Source organism: Colius striatus, chromosome 3 (assembly GCF_028858725.1).
Source record: "Colius striatus isolate bColStr4 chromosome 3, bColStr4.1.hap1, whole genome shotgun sequence".
NCBI classification, from domain to species: Eukaryota; Metazoa; Chordata; class Aves; order Coliiformes; family Coliidae; genus Colius; species Colius striatus.
Genome location: NC_084761.1, coordinates 4,362,939 through 4,383,336, shown reverse-complemented (window position 1 = coordinate 4,383,336; position 20,398 = coordinate 4,362,939). Strand labels below are relative to the sequence as shown.

Below are 20,398 nucleotides of genomic sequence, written 5' to 3'. Positions count from 1 at the left end.
ATACTTTAATTGTGTAATATGGTAAAAATACTAATATTTGGAGTTACTTTTTCAAACAGAACTTTAGTCTAAATGAGTAAGAAAAAGATACCTGTTTGTTATTTATATGAAAGAACGCACACAATAAAACATTCTAAAACTAACAGCAACTGCTCTGAGTTGCTCACTGGAATTATCTGGGCCAATCTTGCATTCTCTGCACACACTATTTCTTCTGAAAAAGTACTGTTTCAAGTACAAGGTTTCACAAATGTCACCATGCAATCAGTTATCCTGATCCACTACCTGACATCAATTACTGCCAAAGATGTAAGAAACCCTCTAGAAAGGCAACAATTCAGAAAAGCTCCCCCCTCAAAGAAAATTCTCTCAATTACCCCAAGTGGGAATGTGACTATTCCAGGATTGCATCTTATAATGTCCTGTATATTCTTTTCTAAGTACATGTGGGGTTATTAATTTAATTCTTGGGTTTTTGCTACATATATTTATGCATTTGTAAAGACATGGCTTTCCATTCCTTCCTCCATTACACAAACATATGTCACAGAAGTATTTGATTGTCTTGGAACACACAGCTTCTGCAACACTCTTCACCTACATCTCTTTGGAGGTCTTTCATAAATTCTAATGAAAAAAACGATTCACAGAAACATTCAAATCAGGACTTTTTCGCTCTCATTCTTAGTAAAAGATAGTGGTAATTGACAACTTTCTCATAAATGTCCTTAAAAGATGACATAAATAGCCTCACAATATTAGAAGTAGTCAAAATTCATACAGCTTTCTAACCTTCACAGTGATCTAGCAGGAATAATAGAGACATAATAGGTATGCCCAGATCCCTTCTGAGGTATACAAAATATCCCTTAAACACCAAGAACCATATTTTCAATTACTTTGTGTAAAAGAGAAGCAAACTCTTAGACAGAAAAACACAAGTCTTCATATCTTAGCTTGAAATTGCAATGGAATAAACTATGTAAATTCAGTTGGCAAATGACAACTATATATCATCTTTTCCCATCACTGTTCTGCAACATCTAGAGTCTGATGGCCATAACTCAAATAAATAAAGCGCTCTTTAGAGGAAGGAATAACACACATACACAGGAAGGTACTCCAGCATAAACCCCTTTCCTCATTGTGCATTAATTCACATAGTTATACTATTTCCCCTTTAAATCTCACTTGTATTTTTAAGATTCCCATATTCCTCCATTGATTGTCTGCATTACATGTATAGTATGTGGTGTAACAGTATAACTATGCAAATAAATACAATAGATATTTACCACATCATCTGGTAGTTCTTGGGATTTCTGTTCCTTTCTGCTTGGCAGTGTCCTTCCCACTACTTCTCCTGAAGCTGTATAAAACAACTGAAGTCTCCCTATAGATGCTTTGTTTCTTGTATTAGTAACTTTAAGCTTTAATGTTCACGAGATTCTTAGAACAGTAGATAAAGTCTGCCTTATTATTTCCTGCCAATTGAGAAGTAAAAAGAACATAACTTAAGAAAAAAATACTATTGCCAGATGTCTATCACATAGCCACCATCCTCTGTGGGAATAATCCCAGTTTATGACATCCCAAAGCCACTCTTTGATGAAACTTAAGGGGGTTTATAAAGACAGACTTTATTCAAGATGAGCTAACATCCTTCTTTTTGTGAGTAGAACTTAAGATATTAATATGAGAGAATGTTACAGCAATAATTAACAGCTATTGAGAGTAAAACCCATTTAGAAATATAATAAATTGAGAGTAGTTAAATTGACTTCATCCAGAGAAAGATAAAATAACTGCTTACAGAAATATGGCATGAATTGCATTCACATTTAGGAACACCTACTGTTGTAACACCTTCCCCAGCTTCTAAAGGAAATACTGTTGAAATTGCTCTTTGTTGGACTTCTGGAAATGGATTTGCTATTAAAACTATTAATTAGAACCTTTATTTTCTTCTCATTTCTATCTCAGCAAAGAATTCATCTGCTCCTGAACACTGTACTCTTGACCACTCAATAGCTAGAGGAAAAGTATCACAAGCATTTTCAATTACTATTTACAAAATGAAAGAAGGAAATCAGGTCAAAAAGAGAGACTCCCAAATGGTAGGTATGATTTGAAATTCCTCCAGTTATTTGCATAACCATCCAATATGTTTTAATGACTGCAGTTATGAGATTATATAAATTCATGAAGACTATATATTTATTAACCCATATACTCAGGACTCTTAACTTTCCCCCAATTAGAATGTCAGGTGAACATTCAGCTGAAATGGAAATGAATTGTGAGCCAAAGATGAGCAGTTCTGTCTCACCTGACTTACTCGTGTGAAGAGCCTCTAATAGACATTGCAGGGTGCATACATTAAATTAGAAACCATGACTTTCTTTTTCAAATTTCCTTTAAATAAAAAGGAAGAAGAAAAGGTTAATTAAGCTCTCCCATGCAATTCTATTAAGAATATCCATGACTAGTGTAGCATGAGGAGGATGTTTAATTCAGAAAAAATAGAGAAGAGGCAGAAATGTCCAATTTAGCCAATCAGAACGACTCAACAGAGCAAAACAACCCCTAACAAGCGAAATGAACAATCTAAGTTACAGTCCAGAAGTATGAAACATAAACCCTCATAACCTAATATAAGAGTATGAGCTGCTAATATAGAATAATTGTTTGTGTTATCACAGAAATCCTGTATTTTGTCATGTGAAGCACTGTTTGACAATATGAGTCACATCTCTGTAACTTGATACACTGGCCTATGAGAGTTTTGTTATCTGGATTTCTAGCTTGACCAATTGGCCCAAAGTAAAATAAAACATCCCCAAATTTGTTAAGAAATACATTACTTTCAGAGTTGTAATGGAGGCTTTTTCAAGATGACTATTTTGCTTTCTGTTTTCTCACAGGTAATCTGTGCTAACTGTGTCAGAGCAGAAGCTGCTCATAGCATTTCTGCAAATTTAAATATGCTCTTAAGCTAAAAATAACCATCTACAGAGATTTGCCAAAGATATATTTGCACAATTCAAACATCCACTTTTAAACTGTATCTTAAAGATCGAATGTGTTGATTTTCAACATCTAAAATTACTAATAAAAGAGATGGATGTATCTATATTAAATACTTTCCACTAGGTATTTTTCTTGTTTAATTCCCTAAAACTGTTTAACATCCTTGAGTTACAGGTGTACTTCATTGACTAAATTGAAAGTAAAACACTTTTTGTAACCAAAGAGCACAGAAGGCTGAAATAAAGTACGAATGGTCTTCAAACAGAAATTTTTCATATTTCATTCCAGATTTTATTAACTGCTTCAATTTAATCTGGCCAAGACATGGCACCTCATTGAAAAGAGTGGAACTGACTCAAAAGATTAATTACAGTAAAATTATCCTAATCTTGTCATAAGCTCTGATATAGGAGTAAGAGGAGGCATTTTGCTTCAGTAAAAAGCAATGATCACCAAAGCATGAAAATTAACACTTCACAGAGGTAGATATTAAATAAGAAATATTAGCTGCATCAGCATATTGAAGACAATTGTAAATGGCAGAGGACTTCTGAGACTGAGCAATACTACAGTTTATTATGATAAAGTCAATTTTATCATTCAGTAAACGCTCACTTTGTGAATTTAGCACTGTATTTCCTTCTCCTCAAAGGTAAATTGCATTACTGCTTTACAGAATTTATTCCTCTTTTCTTTCCTTTATGCATTATTGCTTACTTTATCTCATGGAAACTTATTAATATACAGAAGGCAAAAAAAAGGCATTACTTACTTTGAGTACATAGACAACATCTGACATATGCTCTTCAGAAATTATATTAGTCAAAGGGGTTTTTATCAGTTTCAGTCAACGGGCACTTATGAGAAGATTGGAGCCCTTTTATTTTTCTCCACAAAGAGAAATAAATATAGAAATACAAGTCCAACTACACAGTGAAGATACTCTGGCTTTACATTCTTGTATTACAGAAAAAATTCAATGCAAAGATTTTATAACCACTAGCATTCATACTGAAAGGTACTAATGCATCATTATGATCTAGCAGGTTGCTTGCTGTGTTTTACAGCCTTTCACACTACATTAACCTTTTGTACCTCAAATATTTATGACCTCATAAGTAAGTATTTATCAAACTGAAAGCTCATATGCAGCACTGTATTTTAGCTACCATTGTTTAGGAACATTTATAATTTCTTTTTGCCTGAATTTAAAGTCACTTTGGCATACGGTACATATTTGTACCAAAAACATTAATGTTAAGTAAAACTATTTTGCCACTATTCATGAAAACGGCCAGACACAAAATTACCAAATGCCTCACATATGGTTTCATGTCAATGTGGAGAAAACCTTCTCATGCAAATTTTATTCTAAAGTAAAATAAGATTTTTTTTTTATAGGTAACAAATGTCTTTGTCATGCTTTTTGCAATATTCAACAGTGTGTTGGAGTAAAACAATACATGGAAATACTCCTGGTACAAGAATCATTGCAATTACTGAAGTAATAGATTCTCCAACTACTTATCATGCTCTGTATTTAACAAAATAAACCTCATAAAATACAGCAACCCAGGCAGTACATATGCTGTGTTAAGTGTCTCCATGCCATATGCATGGCCACATTTTTGAGAAAAGAACTGCAGTTGATGAATGGATTCTACAAATATTGCAGAAATATAGTGTTGCTTGTGCAAATATTTTTTCCTGGCAAATCAGTATGACATGTGAGGCACTGAAACCTTCCATGAGAGAGACAAAAGTGTAAGCTTTCAGATATTCTCATAAAATTTATGGCTAACAAACAGCACTGCATAACAAAGTATATCTCTAAGTGCAATGTCTGCCTAAACCTGTCATTTCTCTGCTATCAGAGGTTTGGGGCAGGGTAAAGCATTATCCTCCTATCCACAGGCACCTGAGTGATGGTAAGAAGAAAAAGGGAAAAAAAAAGTAATTAAAAAAAAAGGAAAGAAAAACCAGAAGGAAAAATTGCCATAAGAAGGTAAAAAGGGTATCTTCTGCTCTGTTAACATCCTCTGCATGCTTATGCAGGGCAAACGCTTGAAAGAACAAGGATTCAGTCTCAATCTCGGAGAATTTTGCTTGCTGGCAATCATAGGAAGATACAGATTACTATTGGCCTTGCTTGCTGCATTTATTGCAGAAAATATACCCAAATCAAACATAAATAACTTTGTGGAATAGATTAAGGAGCTGTAAAGACACTTTGCTCTCTGTACTGCCCTCCTCAAGAAGGATGCTGCCAGTTGATCTCTGTCCTGTTTACGTTCCTTATCCACACTGTGATCTCTTGCCACCCTTCTTGCAGCTTTCTCAAGACACTGCAGTGGAGGTTTACCACTGAACAACCCAATAAGTCAAAGGCCGGTTTTCAGTCTCCCTCTCTTGACAGCCACAGCTATTTGCAAAGCTAAATAACACTGCAGAATGCCTTCATATTTAGCATGCTATAGGGAGTTTTAAACCCTTGTCATCTGACCTTTGCCATGATCCTGGCAGCAGTTATGTTCCTCATATCATTCATGTCCCATCTTTGAATCTGCAATTCCATCTCTCTGTGGAAAAGACCTGGAAACTATGCTAAAGCAAAAGAACAGATGCATCTTGTTACTGTGTGTGGTAGCGTATCCCAAGGAGGAGGCGAGGAGATGTTAATTTCACATGGTCTGTATGGTATATCTGAAAGTTAAACTAGGTTGAAGAGTTTCATCTTTTTAAAAACAAAAAGCAAACACAGAGATTTCCTAAGTAATGGAAGATTTTACCAGCATTTTTCGATATTCATATACCTGGAAACACTGTATTCACACAAATCAAGCTTCAACTGTGATCTATTCAAATCCCTGTGCTCATAAAGCATATACAAGTTCAAAATGCAGTTCAGTAACAACACTTTGTTGCTCTGGGAAAAAGGCTTTCTCTCAAGCTAGACCCTTGAGCTCAGGACATCCACCTCCTGCAATCTACTTTGTCACAGCTTTGCCTGTGGTAGGCTAAACTACTTGTACCCTAGGTTCTCCTCTGAAAAAAAAAGAACAAACAACAAAACAATAATTTTCATTCATTGAAATCTCACAAAATCGTCAGGAGATGAAATCAATCTTTTCAGGAGATGCTTGGAGGGTATCATTCTCTAAACTCAACAAGAAAGAAACGATCTCAACAGATTAAAGCAGCAGCATCACACTCAGAAATAGCTGTCTTATAGTCCATTGTCAAATCTGAAGAACTCTTACATAGAAGGAAATACATTTACCATTTGACGTCACAACTCTGTTAGCTCTCTGTCTCAAATTGTTTTGTGCTGAACAACAGGAGTGACAGGAAATGCAATTCAACTTTCCTTATAGAAGGAATCACCACGTGATAAAACATCCAAAACTTTAGAGAAAACAATGAGGGGTTGCCTTGCATTCAAAATCAGACTAGAGCAGCCCTATAATGCACTAATAGATTGCCTTTTGCCCAGACAAGTTGATAATAACATAAACCCCTTAGTTCCTCAGCTGCACCAAAGCAGACAACACATTCTGGTCCTAAGGCAGTAACGTGGCATGTCATACATCCTCCTTCAGTCACTGTGACATCTCTATGAGGAAAAGAACCACAGCAAGGTTTCATAGCATTGCTTACATCTCTATGGCAAGGTAATTCATCAGCACCAACAACCTTGTAAAGTGCAACACTGAATTCTCCTGTTATATTCCTGCAGCATTAACATCAGCCTCAGATATTTTGTGTATCTCCCACTCAGCCTTTACTATGAAAGAGAGGACAGTGAATTCATGACTACAGGGATAAGATTCATGCAAACAAAGAAAAAACCCTTCAAGCCCTCATAACTCTCAAAGCTCTTTCTCTCTGTGATAAAACTGACCTAAATTTGAGCTAGGATATTATCTTCACAAAATTTATCAGAAAAAGGTCAAAGTCCAAAGGTATTTGAGCATATGCGACAGCAAATATTTATCACCTGGGCACTATTCAATTTACCAAAGAGACCACCTGTAAATAATGTAAATAATGCTTGGCATGAAATATCTACTATTACAGAAGAATTGCTGAGCAAACACTACACTTGATAGCTGCATTTCATTAGGGCTACAAAGGGGTTACAAAGCATCTCCAGAGGATTAGTACTTTCAACTACATCTCGGATTTTTCTAGTTAATTCCTATTTCTTCACCTGAAAATTCTATGGCTGAGAACAATTACTCATAGTAAATACCTGGTTTGTTACTTCAACAAACATACCACCAGCCAGCTTCACTCCCCTCTTTTTGGTCCCAACAGCAAGAACATTTATACCTGAGGGCACACAGCTTTCCAGAAGAGAGTGGAGTATGCTTGTAATGCTCATTAAACTGCAAAGTGTAAAACAGAGTCAGGTCTAGTCTAAACTTGACTACTCTGTGGAATGGCTATGCTATACATGCAGTAAATTGCATGTGAATGTCTTTAGTAACAATGAGTAGCTCTATCTTGAACCAAAATTTCTCATTTTACTTGTGACAAAGTACCTTTTTACAAGGAATAAAATAGCTGGTTATAGAGAGATAGGTGAATATACAAGATTAAATACTCAGGAACGAGTTCTCCTTCCTTTCCAGTAAAGACAAAAGGATTAAAAGCATAGGATGCAGTAAGTTCAAGAGAAATGCAAAATATCAGACTTCTAAATGATGCTTGCTAGCTAGCTGGTTGTAAAGGTAACAGATATAAATAATCAGCATCCCAAAAGTGTCAAATCAGCATGTCAGATCAGGAATTCAATTAATTAGAAAGCTACTCAAATCTGGACCTCTGCAAGCGTTTAGGTTAAGGAAACTGGAGGTACTGAGACTAGAGGCAGCTTACTACCTGCAATGATTGTCTATAGAGATATGAAATGGCTAATGATTTCAGACAGTCTGATATAGAGGGTGGCCAGGACATACATGACTAGTAAAACTGCCCCACAGTTCTCAATCAGAAATGTGATATACAGAATGACTTCTTATTACTGTAGACAAGACTTTCTACACATGCATAGTTAGGATTATTAACATCATCTATATCATTTAACACACAGTGAGTATATATGTGATCTCTTTAGGCATGTAATCGATCCATATGGGAATTTTAACTTTGAAAAATGCCAGACAAATATCCCAAAGTCTTCAAAAAGCATCTAGATAAAAGTCCTAGGCAGAAAAATCAGATGCTTTGGGCTAAGGTGGACACACAGGAGCCTGAGATACTATATATTTGCTGTCTTGAAAGTATGCAGTTGAAAATAAAAATCAACCAAACAAATAAATCACACCTGTGATGAAAGCAGAAATATCTCTTGCTGTAACAATAATGAAAAGAGGAAAAACTTGGTTCTTTCCATTAGAAAGCACAGAACAGAATCAGTGATTCAGACAGCAGTACCTTTGATTGAACATATTTTGTCCATAAAATGCATTAGAACCTTTGGAAAGTTGACTTTGCTGTATATGAAAAAAGAGAAGTAACGTGGGAAATGACTGCAAGTTTCTTTTGAGAGAGAACAGAGAGATAAAAGGAATGGATCTGCAACACTTTCAAGTCACTGGGGGAAAAAAAAGAAAGAAAAGAGGGAGTCTAGCTCAAAAATGACAGGAAGATGATTCTAAAATTGGAACTACTTGCTGGAGACAGGAAGACACCAATAGCAACACTTCATGCTGGTGTGAAAGTGCATGCGTGAGCCATTTCACAAGTGCCTATACTGCCAGTCTCCATGTTAACTTCAGCAATTGTACAAGGACTGGAGCCTGCACTATATGCTAAAGATTACCTTCAAATCAAAACTTTAAATACCTCAGCAAATGCATATAACTCAAAATGTCATCCCTCAGCTTGTATTAAAGGTAAAATCTTGTCACGTATTCAATTTGGCAGCTCTGCTGAAACACAGGACCCCAATATGAAAGTATTTATTCCTGAATCTAATAATGTGTGAGCAGTTCTATTCAGTTATGAACACTAGTAACTTACAGACCCCTCATGCTCACCCTTCCAACTTTCAACTTTTTGATTTTGTAAGTCAGAAAGAAACTTTTAAACCTCAGAAATTTAAGCAAGCCTCCTAAAGGCCCCACTGATTGTAATTAATGTATTTGAAGCTCATGACTTTAAAAATTTTTCACTTTCATAGAATCAGTCAGATAATGGTAGGGGTTGGAAGGGACTTTTAGAGATCTAATCCAACTCCCCTGCAGAAGCAGGGTCACCTAGATCAGGTTGCATAGGAACATGTCCAGGTGGGTCTTGAAGACCTCCAAGGATGGAGACTCCACAACCCCTCTGGGCAGCCTGTGCCAGGGCTCCCTCACCTGAACAGTCAAATAGTTTTTTCTTATGTTTAAGTGGAACTTTTTGTGTTCCAGTTTCATCCCATTACCCCTTGTCCTGTTACTAGCTACTATAGAAAAAAGGGATGTCCCAACCTCCTGACACCCACCCTTCAGATGTTTATAAATGTTAATAAGATCTCCCCTCAATCTCCTCCAGACTAAACAGCCCCAGTTCCCGCAGCCTTTCCTCGTATGAAAGATGTTCCAGTCCCCTGATCATCTTGGTGGCCCTTCGCTGGACTTTCTCCAGAAGTTCTTTGTCCCTCTTGAGCTGAGGAGTCCAGAACTAGACACAATACTCCAGATGAGGCTTCACCGGGGCAGAGTAGAGGGGAAGAAGAACCTCCTTGACCTCCGTTGACCTGCTGGCCACACTCTTCTTGGTGTATCTCACTTTGCTTCAAATCTTTTCATCTCATTTTTCTCTTTTCTATCCTTAACTTTTTAACATCATCTTTTTTTTTTTTTTTACCCTAAGTGCACTGTCAAAACTGGAATACATTCTTTATTAAAAAGAGGATAAGTGACATTCATATCTGAAAAACCAAGCTTCAGTATTTCTGTTGCTCCAGGTTAGGACAGTTTACCACCTGTCATTGCCAGTTTTTCTTTAAAAATAAATTAAAATAAAATAAAATCAAATAGCCAACATAAAAGAACAAGGAAATAAAAATATTCAGAGGTGAAATTTGGCATTTGCTTGATTATATTTGTTAACACTGTACTTCAAAATTATGTAAGAAAGGAAAAAACAGCAAAAGGAATGTGTCCATAAGAAATCATATTTCTCAGCACAACTGAAGCATTTCTATAGCCCTAAAGCTAAATGAATAAGGACTGAGCAAAGAGGTAACAGAACTGCTACACTTGCAAGCAATGCACAAGCTAAAAGCAAATTTCTCTGGTCTAAACTATTAATTTTCCTTTGATATAAGTGGAAAGCCAGAGAATTTCTTTTTAAACCTCTTTTCATGTTAAGATTAATACTTTTAAACATTTTAAGTAGATTTGAGACTATATAACTATGTTTTTGCCAATAAATTTCTTTAAATAACGGCAGCAATACAATAACATTATTTGTAATAGGAACGTATTATAAAATATATCATGTCAATATTAAAAGCAACATTAGGTGCCCCAGCATTATTATAACTCAAAAATAGCAGATTTACATGGATTCCATTCAGTTTTATAGACATCTCTGATCTCACACAGTATGTGCTTATAACCCACAAGATCTTTTATTAACTAAATCTACCACTACAGAAGCTTCATCTGCAAATGCTAATTAGCATAGACAGACTTAGATCTTTCTGGTTATCTGGGTGATCATGTCTGAAGTATGTTGCAGTGTCTGTACACACATTGTTTTCCAATCAAATATTTAGATACTGTTCTGGAACAGATGGAACTTATGTCAATCCTTATTAAATTAAATAGTTGACATCTTTTGATGCACTTTTTATAACAGCAACAAAACCCCAAAAGCATAGAAAAGACAATTGTAATCATATTTTCCCTCTTCTGGTTGATTCAGAAGACATTCTGTTGCCTTTTTCTTAAAAACATCAGTGAATAAAACTATTTTAATTCCAATCCAAAGCAAACAAAGCACAGCAAGTCCTCTGTTGCATAAACAGGGAGTCTTGTCTACCCTGCTGAAGGTGTCATACCATCCCTTTTAAACTCCTTCTCTCACCCGCATTCTTACAGAACTCATTGCTGTGGCTGTGAAGGACCTGAGAAGCACATTTACGTATTCTTGTTCCATGCAAATCAGGGTATGAAATGGGCATCTCAGAACGTATATACTGCAGTAGGACTCTGTAGTTCAGAGGCAGAAATGGAAGAGAAGATTAGTGGCAGTGGTAATTGTTAAAAAGCCTGAGGTATAAGCAGATCTCTGCTGGAAATGCAAATGCCAAAAGCCCCTTTAAGTAAGAGTAGTAGATGGCCTGAAGTGTCTTTTAGCATCACAATCCCCCGGTACTGCAATGCAACTTTGTGAGATACCACCTGAAAAAGGATCTAGAACTAGTAAGATACAGCAATCTAGATACAGAAAGATCAGAGAATTACTGTATGTTCTTCATACTGACTATCTATTCCCGTCAGAAGACTAATATATTCCCTCCATGCCATATTAGAATCAATGGTAGATGGCTTTGAAACTCTTACTGGGTGGGGAAAATGGAAGTAAATTACTAGATAATCTCAGAATGAGTAAAAATTAGAAAGAAACAGGAAGTAGAGACAAGGCATATTGAAAAACAGAATGAGATTGTAAAAAGAGAACCGTTAAAAAGATGAAATGGAAGATAAACAACTACAATGCACACAAGGACTAAAAGCAGGCAAGAAAACAGCAAAAGGAGAGGCAGGGTTTGCATTCATGCAATTCTTTTTGAAAATTAGCAATTATTTTACATATGTATATAAAACTTTGTGTATATATTAAGAAATATCTACCCTCTATCCCTGCAGTGCTAACAAGGGAACTGAATGTTTCACCTTTAATGCTATAAGCAAAAAGCACAACTACTCATCTCAAAACAGCTTCCAATAAGATTAATTTATACTTCAATCAGCTGAGACTATCTTTTCTGAAGTCAACAACTGCTCACATAACAGCATGAAAGAAAGTCAAATTTATACAGAACAACTAAGTAGGTTTCTGAAAGAGAAACAAAACAAAGAGGTTGCTTTTGATGTGGAAGAACTACATGTAACATTTTGGTAGAGACATTCTACTATAAATGGATATTTAAATAAATTATCAAATGTCTACATTACTTTAAATAGTGTCTAGCTACAAGATTCAACTGTAAACTATAAACTGCTTTTACTGCGAACAAAGCCTACGACACAAAGAGTAAATTTACTTTAAAGAGTACCTGAATATTAAAAAGTAAGATACTGATCTCTGTATATATTTAAGATCTAATTTATTGATATTTTAAATAGATTTGAAAGTGATTTTTGCTTCAAATCAGAAAAGCATAGTAATAAGAATAACAAGAAAGTTTTATTTAAACAGTGATGTTTACATTACAATCAGAAAATCAGATACTAAAAAGTTCAGGTTCACTAGTAGTTTTAAATATGTTACCTGCAGTTTACAGTACAAAGGTGTACGTGTTTTCATACCCAAAGTCTATCTCCCATAGTCTAATGGCTTGAGTAGATCTCCTAGCTGCACTCTTATCTTCCAGTAGAACTAGTTCAAAAAAATGCCATTGTTCTGGTCGTCATCAAAGTGCAGCAAGTATCCTGACCTGTAGTTTCCTGTTTCCATCAGTACTAGGTTTGTGTGTCAAAGTTCTGGCAGTTGCAGGGCTACAGGGCTGACTTCTGTGAGAAGCTGCTAGAAGCTTCCCCCATGTTTGACAGCATATGCCAGACAGCTCCAAGACAGACCCACCACTGGCCAACACTGATCCAGGGGTGTCAGTGACAGTGGTAGCACCTCTGGGCTAACATAATGAAGAAGGGGGAAAAGCTGCTGTGTGACAGCAATTGCAGCTGATAAGGAAAGTGAGAATATGTGAAAGCAACAACTCTGCAGACATCAGAGTCAGCAAAGGAGGTGAGGAGGTGCCCAGGCACTGAGGAAGAGATTCCCATGGTAAGGCCCTGCCCCTGCTGCCATGGAGGTCATGGGGGAGCAGAGACCCACCTGCAGCCCATGGAGGACCCCACACCAGTTGTGGATGCACTAAAGAAGGCTGTGACCCAAGGGGAAGCTCATGCTGGAGCAGACTCCTGGCAAGACCTGTGAACAGAGACGAACCCACAGTGGAACAGGTTTGTTGTCAGGATTTGTGACCCTGTGGGGAAGTCTGCACTGGAGCAGTCTGTTCCCGAAGGACTGCACCCATGGCAGTGACACACAGCACCAGGTTGTGAAGACATACATTGGAAAAAACTGGTGGAGAACTGTCTCCCATGGGAGGGACTCCACACTGGGCCAGAGGGAATGTGAGGAGTCCTCCCCTTGAGGATGAAGGAGCAGCAGAAATGATGTGTGATGAACTGATCATTCCCCATCCTGCTGTGCCGCTGGAGGGTAGAAGGTAAAGAAAACTGGGAGTAAAGTTAAACCTGGGAGGAAGAATGAGGTGGAGGGAAGGTATTTTTAAGATTTAGCTTTGTTTCTCATTATTCTTCTCTGATTTGACTGTTAATACATTATTTTTTCCCCAAGTTGAGTCTATTTTACCCATGGCAGTAATTGCTGGGTGATCTACCTGTCCTTATCTCAACCCACAAACTTTTTTGTTATAATTTCTCTCCTCTATCCAGCTGAGGAGGAAAGTGATAGAGGGGCTCTGGTAGGCACCTGGTATCTAGCCAGGGTCAATCCACCACATCTTATCATACTTTTGTAAAGAAATTGCCATATATATGTAGGATTTATTCAAGATAGAACAAAACCAAGTTATTCTTACTTATTTCTTTATGTGGAATTTCTACAATTCAGAAATTATTGGCAATGTAATGTCTAGATGTGTACAATTTAAAATGACCTCCGGAATCTTTCTGTATATCACAGAAAGATGAACAATGTGCATCGGTCTAATTCCTCTTCCAGTGAAGTCTGAAAGGAAGAACTTCTAACGATTTCCTGAATGTGAATCTAGTTAATAAGAAAATTGTCCCCTGTCTTCTTCTGCCTGTGATGTGTATTTCGCCTTGTCACATCACTGGTAGACCATAAAACAGCTTCAACTTACAGATGGATTCACTTGCTTGCAGGTTAAGCCGAGATAGATTGACGTGCTTCACTACTGTCTAATATTGACAGAATGATAAGTTAAATGCTTCAATCAGGTCACTCTTTTGTACTGTCCCTAGAAAGGGAACAGATTAAGCTGGGAGAAGGAGTAAGTCAGCCCATACATGAGTAACATTTAATTAAAGTTATTCTGTGGGTAGGTATATGTGTGTGGGAGAGGAATGGAAACTTGAGAGTACAAATAGGATTTGAAAAAAATACATTCTCAGGGGTGGGTTGGAGGTAATAATCCACTAAACCATCTTTAATTGAGACCCATGTGTAGTCATACAAGAGAGTAAGTGTAGCTCTGTGTAATCTTGTGCAAAGAATATCACATTAACAGAAACTCAGCCTTATGATTAAAGGGGGAAGAAGCCTATGCAGATCATCTTCACATCTTTAGCTACAAACTTTGACAATCTTCCTTCCACCTGTGCTACCTGACCATTCTGACATCTCTTAGAGAGCACCAGGTTCTTGCAAGCAAGGATCTATGTACACTGCTGGTTAACCAAGAACATATAGGCATATTCTTCTCATGTCACTGCACCAACTACTTCAGGCATTCTACAAGTGTATATTGCAATTACAAAGAGTTGGTGGAGAGAGGCATCAGCAACTTCTGCTAAATTTGCAAACAATTAACTATTGTTTGCATGACAATTACAAGAGGATGGAAAACACCATTAGTCTTACCTAACCTAGCACAGCTACTCCTGTATTTAGTGAAAATGAGAGCTAATTTTCACCAAAAAAACCCCAAACCTCCCTGATAAGGATCAATTTTAATTACCATGTTATAACGTGAAGCAAAGATGCAGGTCAAATACAAAATAAGTAGTAATTAGCTATTTCATCATACCAAGAGACCCTTTTAAATTTGTGCTCAGTTTATTCAGCAGAATGTACAACAAATGTGTTTCTCAATACATCAGAATCCCTAAAGTACAGGCAAGGCATTTGGATGCCACAGCTACTTCGACTGCATAGCAAGAAGAAAAAGTCAATAACGTAACATGTAAAAGAATTGGTACAGAGAAGTAAAGAGCCCAAGAGACGATATAAAGTATAAGAAAACTGAAGAACTCACTGTGTTGTTAACTCTTTCAGGGCCAAGCAGGAAGAAAATCTGACATTATTGAATTGCTTGATTCAGCTTGGCAGATCAGAGATTAATTGATAATGGTTTTTAGAAGAAACTCTTGGAGTAATATGACTCCATTCCTGGCTGACAATGTGATTGAAAAGACCTCTGCCACGCTTTGTGCTTTAAACCTGCCTTACAGCTGGCTGGAATGACCTGCTCATGATCTAAGAACTGTTAATCTGCCCCACAATGTATAGTCAGAGGGGTATTCAATGGCATTCAACTAATATGTATGAGTAAACATGGCTAGAGATAACAGAGCATCATCCCTGGGTGGATTTTTTTAGTTTTGAGGAAGAGCTCCAGCTTTTCTTCACTGAACACTCAAACTCATAAGGAAGTTAAAAATCACAATATCTCAAAAAAACTTCAGAATAACATATTTTATGTCTTCATACAACATTTACAATCCTTTCCTGCTATGAGAATCAAAAGGATAAAGAAGCTTAAGTGATACCCACATCAGGAGGATCAGTTACCAAGATTTCAGAACACTGACATGCTGATATGCAGGCAGTGGCACAATTAGCTGGCAGATTAACAGCTGCTCTCCTCACACCAGATACCCACTCACAGAATGACAAGTACTTTCTGGGAGCAAAACCTAAGTTAACTCAGCAACACAGGAAAAGAGAAGTGATTATACCAGGGAAAACAACAAAGTCTACAGATGCTTTCAAAATGGTATCTTAGAAAACAGTCAGGTTAAGGTTCTGTGTATCCTTCAGAAAAATCTACTTTAGAGCATGCACTGACACATACAGCTGCTGAAGTGAGCAATATCCTCCTGCTATTCCTTAGCATAAGCAAAGAAATGTATTTGGAGCATAGTTACAAAGTTTACACACAGGGCTCTCAGGAAGAAAGCCTCTTAGAAGTAATTATACCTATGATGACAAATCATTATGTGCCTTACCAAACTAGTACAGCGTTATGTTATCTATTTGGGATGTCAGTTTTCATCTCTTCCCCATGGACTAGCAGCTGGACCAGGTTGCTTGTTTCTGTAGCCCTGAAGCACTCAGGGTCTTGAAGAAAAGCTCCTCAAAATATTTTCTTTGCCTAGCAGTTGGGATCAAATAGGTATTACAAATGAAATATCTGGTACAATAGCCTTCACTAGCAGGGTGTGATTTAGATGAATAAACACTGCTGTAACAATTGCTAACCTATTATCAACTACCTAGAATACAGGTAGCAAACACCTATAGACAAAATTATGGAACTGGAATAGAATAATAACTGAGTCATTGATTCATGGGGAAATCTGACTTGCAGGACAACTGCTTCATGGCGAAAAGTTCCTGGCTCCTCTGCAATGGGAACAGAGCCCTCTGATTGCCATAATTTAGAGAAATGATTTGACATGGTTATCTGCACCATAATTCTGCTTTGCCTGCTTTCCAGGCAGAACTACACACAAAGGCAAACTAGCCACTTTTTCTTCCTGAGCCATGAGAGGCAGTTCCAGGATTCACATTCCTGTGAAAATCTACTAGTCAAAACCAGACTATTCAGAGACAAGGACAACATTAGCAGAGCTCAGCAGGGCTGAAAAGTGCCCCATTCACTAAAATATACTTAGTATGTTGGACTTCAAGGAAGTTTACCTCCAGGCTGACAGACACAACCACAATTACACCAGTGAACCAGCAAATTACAGAGAACTTTGTTGTTCTCACAACCACAAAGTACAGACCGGGAATAAAATAGGAGGAAAAGAACTAAGCATGAGGGAGAAAAGAAAGGGGAAAAAAATCACAATCAATTTTACCAATAACTTGAAGAATAAAGCAGGGAAAAAGAGCTAATAAAGATTAGAAATATTCTGCAGTGGACTATTCTGCAGAGAACACCTGCAGGCTTAGATAATGCCCTAACTTACTTTGCTACAAATATCCACTACTGTCAGTTTTCTCACCAGAAAAGTACAACAGAGAAAGCAGTACCAAAAAACCCAAATCTTCTCTAGAACAACCAACATTCAATATGGTAACTAATTTCTCTGTCCAGAATATCACTAATCCTTAGATTCCAGAGATCACAGAATTCCACACAATTCAGAGATCACAAATCCGTAGATGCAGAAATGGCCTCTGTAAAATGACTAAAGAATGCAGAAAATAAACATACCAGGAAAAGAAACCATCAGGGTAAAGCAGGGCAACTGTAACAATGGACATCTAGTATCTAATAGATGAATTATTTTCACACAGAAGTGTATCAAGTTCAGTGGATGTCACAGGAGAAATGGTGGTAGTAATCAAGTTGAAATTTAGCCATAGCACCTCAATTATGCAAAAACCAGCTCATCATCAATGATCACAGACAACTCGCACCTCAGCCCTGCATGTCTCCTACAGGACTTAACACTGCCTGCCATAATACCATGCTGGGGATTGATCCAGAACCACCTTAGAGACAAAAGCACTATGCACTGAATTACCAACACTCCTCCAAATGTACTGCGTTTTCCCTCAAGGACTCCCATCTAAGCATGCAACTTATCAAGGTCTTCCAGCTTGTGAAATCCAGTGAAGTCACAGTCCAAGGCAGAAAGAATGCACAATAATCTCAACTTCTCTCTGATGCAAAACTAGACTTAAGTTTAGAGCAGAATATTTCTTTATACACACACATTTACTTCCACTATTAGTATAATACATTTTGAATAGGAAACACTAGAGAAACAACGTTTCCTTTACTATTTATTATCTGCTTTCCTACACAAGCCCAATTAATGCCTTTTGTTTTTACATACTAATCTCCCACTGTCATCACAGAAATTGTGCGTGAAAAACCTCAAACATTGAACAGGTTTCGCTCTTGGAGCTAGATATGTACAATATGTTAGCATACAAATGTACACAGGTAAAAGTTGATTTCATGTTTCCTAAAAAGACCAAATGTCTTACTTAATACTTGAATACGTAGTTATTTAAAGCACTCTGCAAAATCAGGCATGTTACTTTTACCATGCACTTGTCATTGACCCATCCATCTTGACAGAAGCAATTTACTATTTTTGTTACTGACTAAAAGCATGTTTGGCAATTCCAGAAGTGTACCAGCACTTAAATAACCCAGTACTAAATGAGTATTGATTATGCATAAACTCAGATGGACTACTTACTTGATTAAATTTAAATATACATATTGATCCAAAAAAAGATGAAAACCATATTATTAGGAGAAGACCCAGAATAACTTTTGACATTATTACCTACAGAAGATTTTATCCTATTTCAGCTAAATCTTTAAACATTTAATTCCCTTTCATCCTGTACATTTTCTCATTTCATAGCAAGAAAATACAATTAGCATTCCTGATAAATACCATCTAAGCACCTCTTATGTCCAGTACTTACTCTAACAGAATACTCTTTCGCACAGTTTTATCCAAATAATAGATTAAAACATTTCATTGAGAAAAAAACCCTTTTGTAAGTATAAGAGCATTTGTATTCCTAGATCTTCACTGCTAATTGAATGTGCATTTGAAGTAGTTAAGCACAACATGCAGAAAAGTAAAATCTTAACATCAGAACTTTCTGTACTCCTTAATTGCATTTTCCAACTTGCTTGTTAGTGAATTCAAGCAAAAGCAAGCAAGAAAATGTTCTTTCTTAATTGAAAACAACTTTGGAATTAAACTTACAGAGAAGTGTAAGGAAAATGGCATGGTTTTTGACAGGGTAGATGCCCAAATCAGTTGGAAATCCCCAGAAAGTCAGTGTAACAAGCAATAAAAGATTCCTAGAGCATTATATTCAGATATTATGTGTGCTCCCTGGAGAAGCTCAAGGTATGAAAGGGTTTGTGCAATGTTTTGTTATAGAAAGTAAAATCCAAGAGAAAAAAAAAAAAAGGACCCTTTCCTATTAACTTCTCAATAAAATATTTCAGTTTAAGTCAAAAGAAAAGCATACATTCTCCTCTGATCAGATTTGTCTGGTTTCATAGCATATAGAAAATACTGTATACTCCTTAAAGGTGTATTCATTAATGCCCTGCACCAACTCAAAGTCATTTTCAAGCACTGTCTTTTTGTCTTCATATTATTTTATGCGTGTTTTGAAAGGCTCTGAAAGACCAAAGACAATACAGGAAACCTTTACTCCAGCCTATAGATTCTACTCTCACTATAAGGAAATATAGTCCTTAGACTTTCTATATTAATGGCACTCTCCTGTGCATGAAATTGCAAACCTGTAATAAAACTGAGGATTGGAATCTTGTTCAGTTTGCAGCAAATAGGGATGCTGACAGCGGTTCCAGCTGGGCTGGGGTCACAGTCTGTGTTGCAGCAAAGGATTCAAGGGAAGTTGCATGGAACCTTATATTTTTACCTTTATTATTTGTGTCTTAATAGGGTTTAAGGTGGCACTAGACCCAATATGAGCTGAAGCTAGAGTGAGTCTTTCAGCTAAAAGTAAAAAACTGGGACACACAGAGAAAACCAGGGTATGTGTGAAGCCTCAGCTAGATAAAGTCCTTCGTGGTTGAGGTTAAGTCACTTCTGCTAGTGTTTCTACAAGGTGGAATAAGTTTATTAGCTTCATATTTCAAAACTTGAATGGTCATTTTTTTCAGTGCTGTATCCAGCTTCACATGTAAATAAATATACATGTGAATAAAAAAAATCTGAACACTGGTCTTGCCTCCAAGAGCTTGTCTAATCTTCATTAATCACAACAGGATTCTTTTGTGAATGATTGATCAATTGGTTATTCTTCATACGCAAAATAGTTTACGAAAAGGAAATTAAGTCAAAATGTTGGAACCTACCAAACAAACAAAATGTCCCCACATCGGTTTCACTTAAATTTCTTTAAGACTGGAAACCAGCTACTCAGAAGAACTAGCAGGAACTGGAAAGGGGTTTTTTCCTTCAACAATAAAGATCACATGGAGTTACGATGTTGACACAGTGCTATTGAAGCTCTCTTTCATAAGAAAAACTTATATTATTAAACCTACAGAGAGATGTACACAGCTGGAGCCTCATAATGTTACAAAGCCCACGTCAAATCTGCCTGGGATCCATCTGCATATACC

At 36.8% G+C, this 20,398-nt stretch overlaps 1 protein-coding gene across 11 annotated transcripts in view; it reads right to left on the bottom strand.

Annotated features, from left to right (window-relative positions):
- RBFOX1 (RNA binding fox-1 homolog 1) overlaps positions 1-20,398 on the bottom strand; it is a 1,234,970-nt gene that overhangs the window by 115,345 nt on the left and 1,099,227 nt on the right. Inside the window, exon 2 of one of the 11 annotated variants that reach the window (XM_061991833.1) lies at positions 4,943-4,948. The exons of the other annotated variants lie outside the window; for them this stretch is intronic. Coding sequence (XP_061847817.1) covers positions 4,943-4,948 — 6 coding nt within the window. The remainder of the gene's footprint in view (positions 1-4,942; positions 4,949-20,398) is intronic. 11 annotated transcript variants of the gene reach the window in all.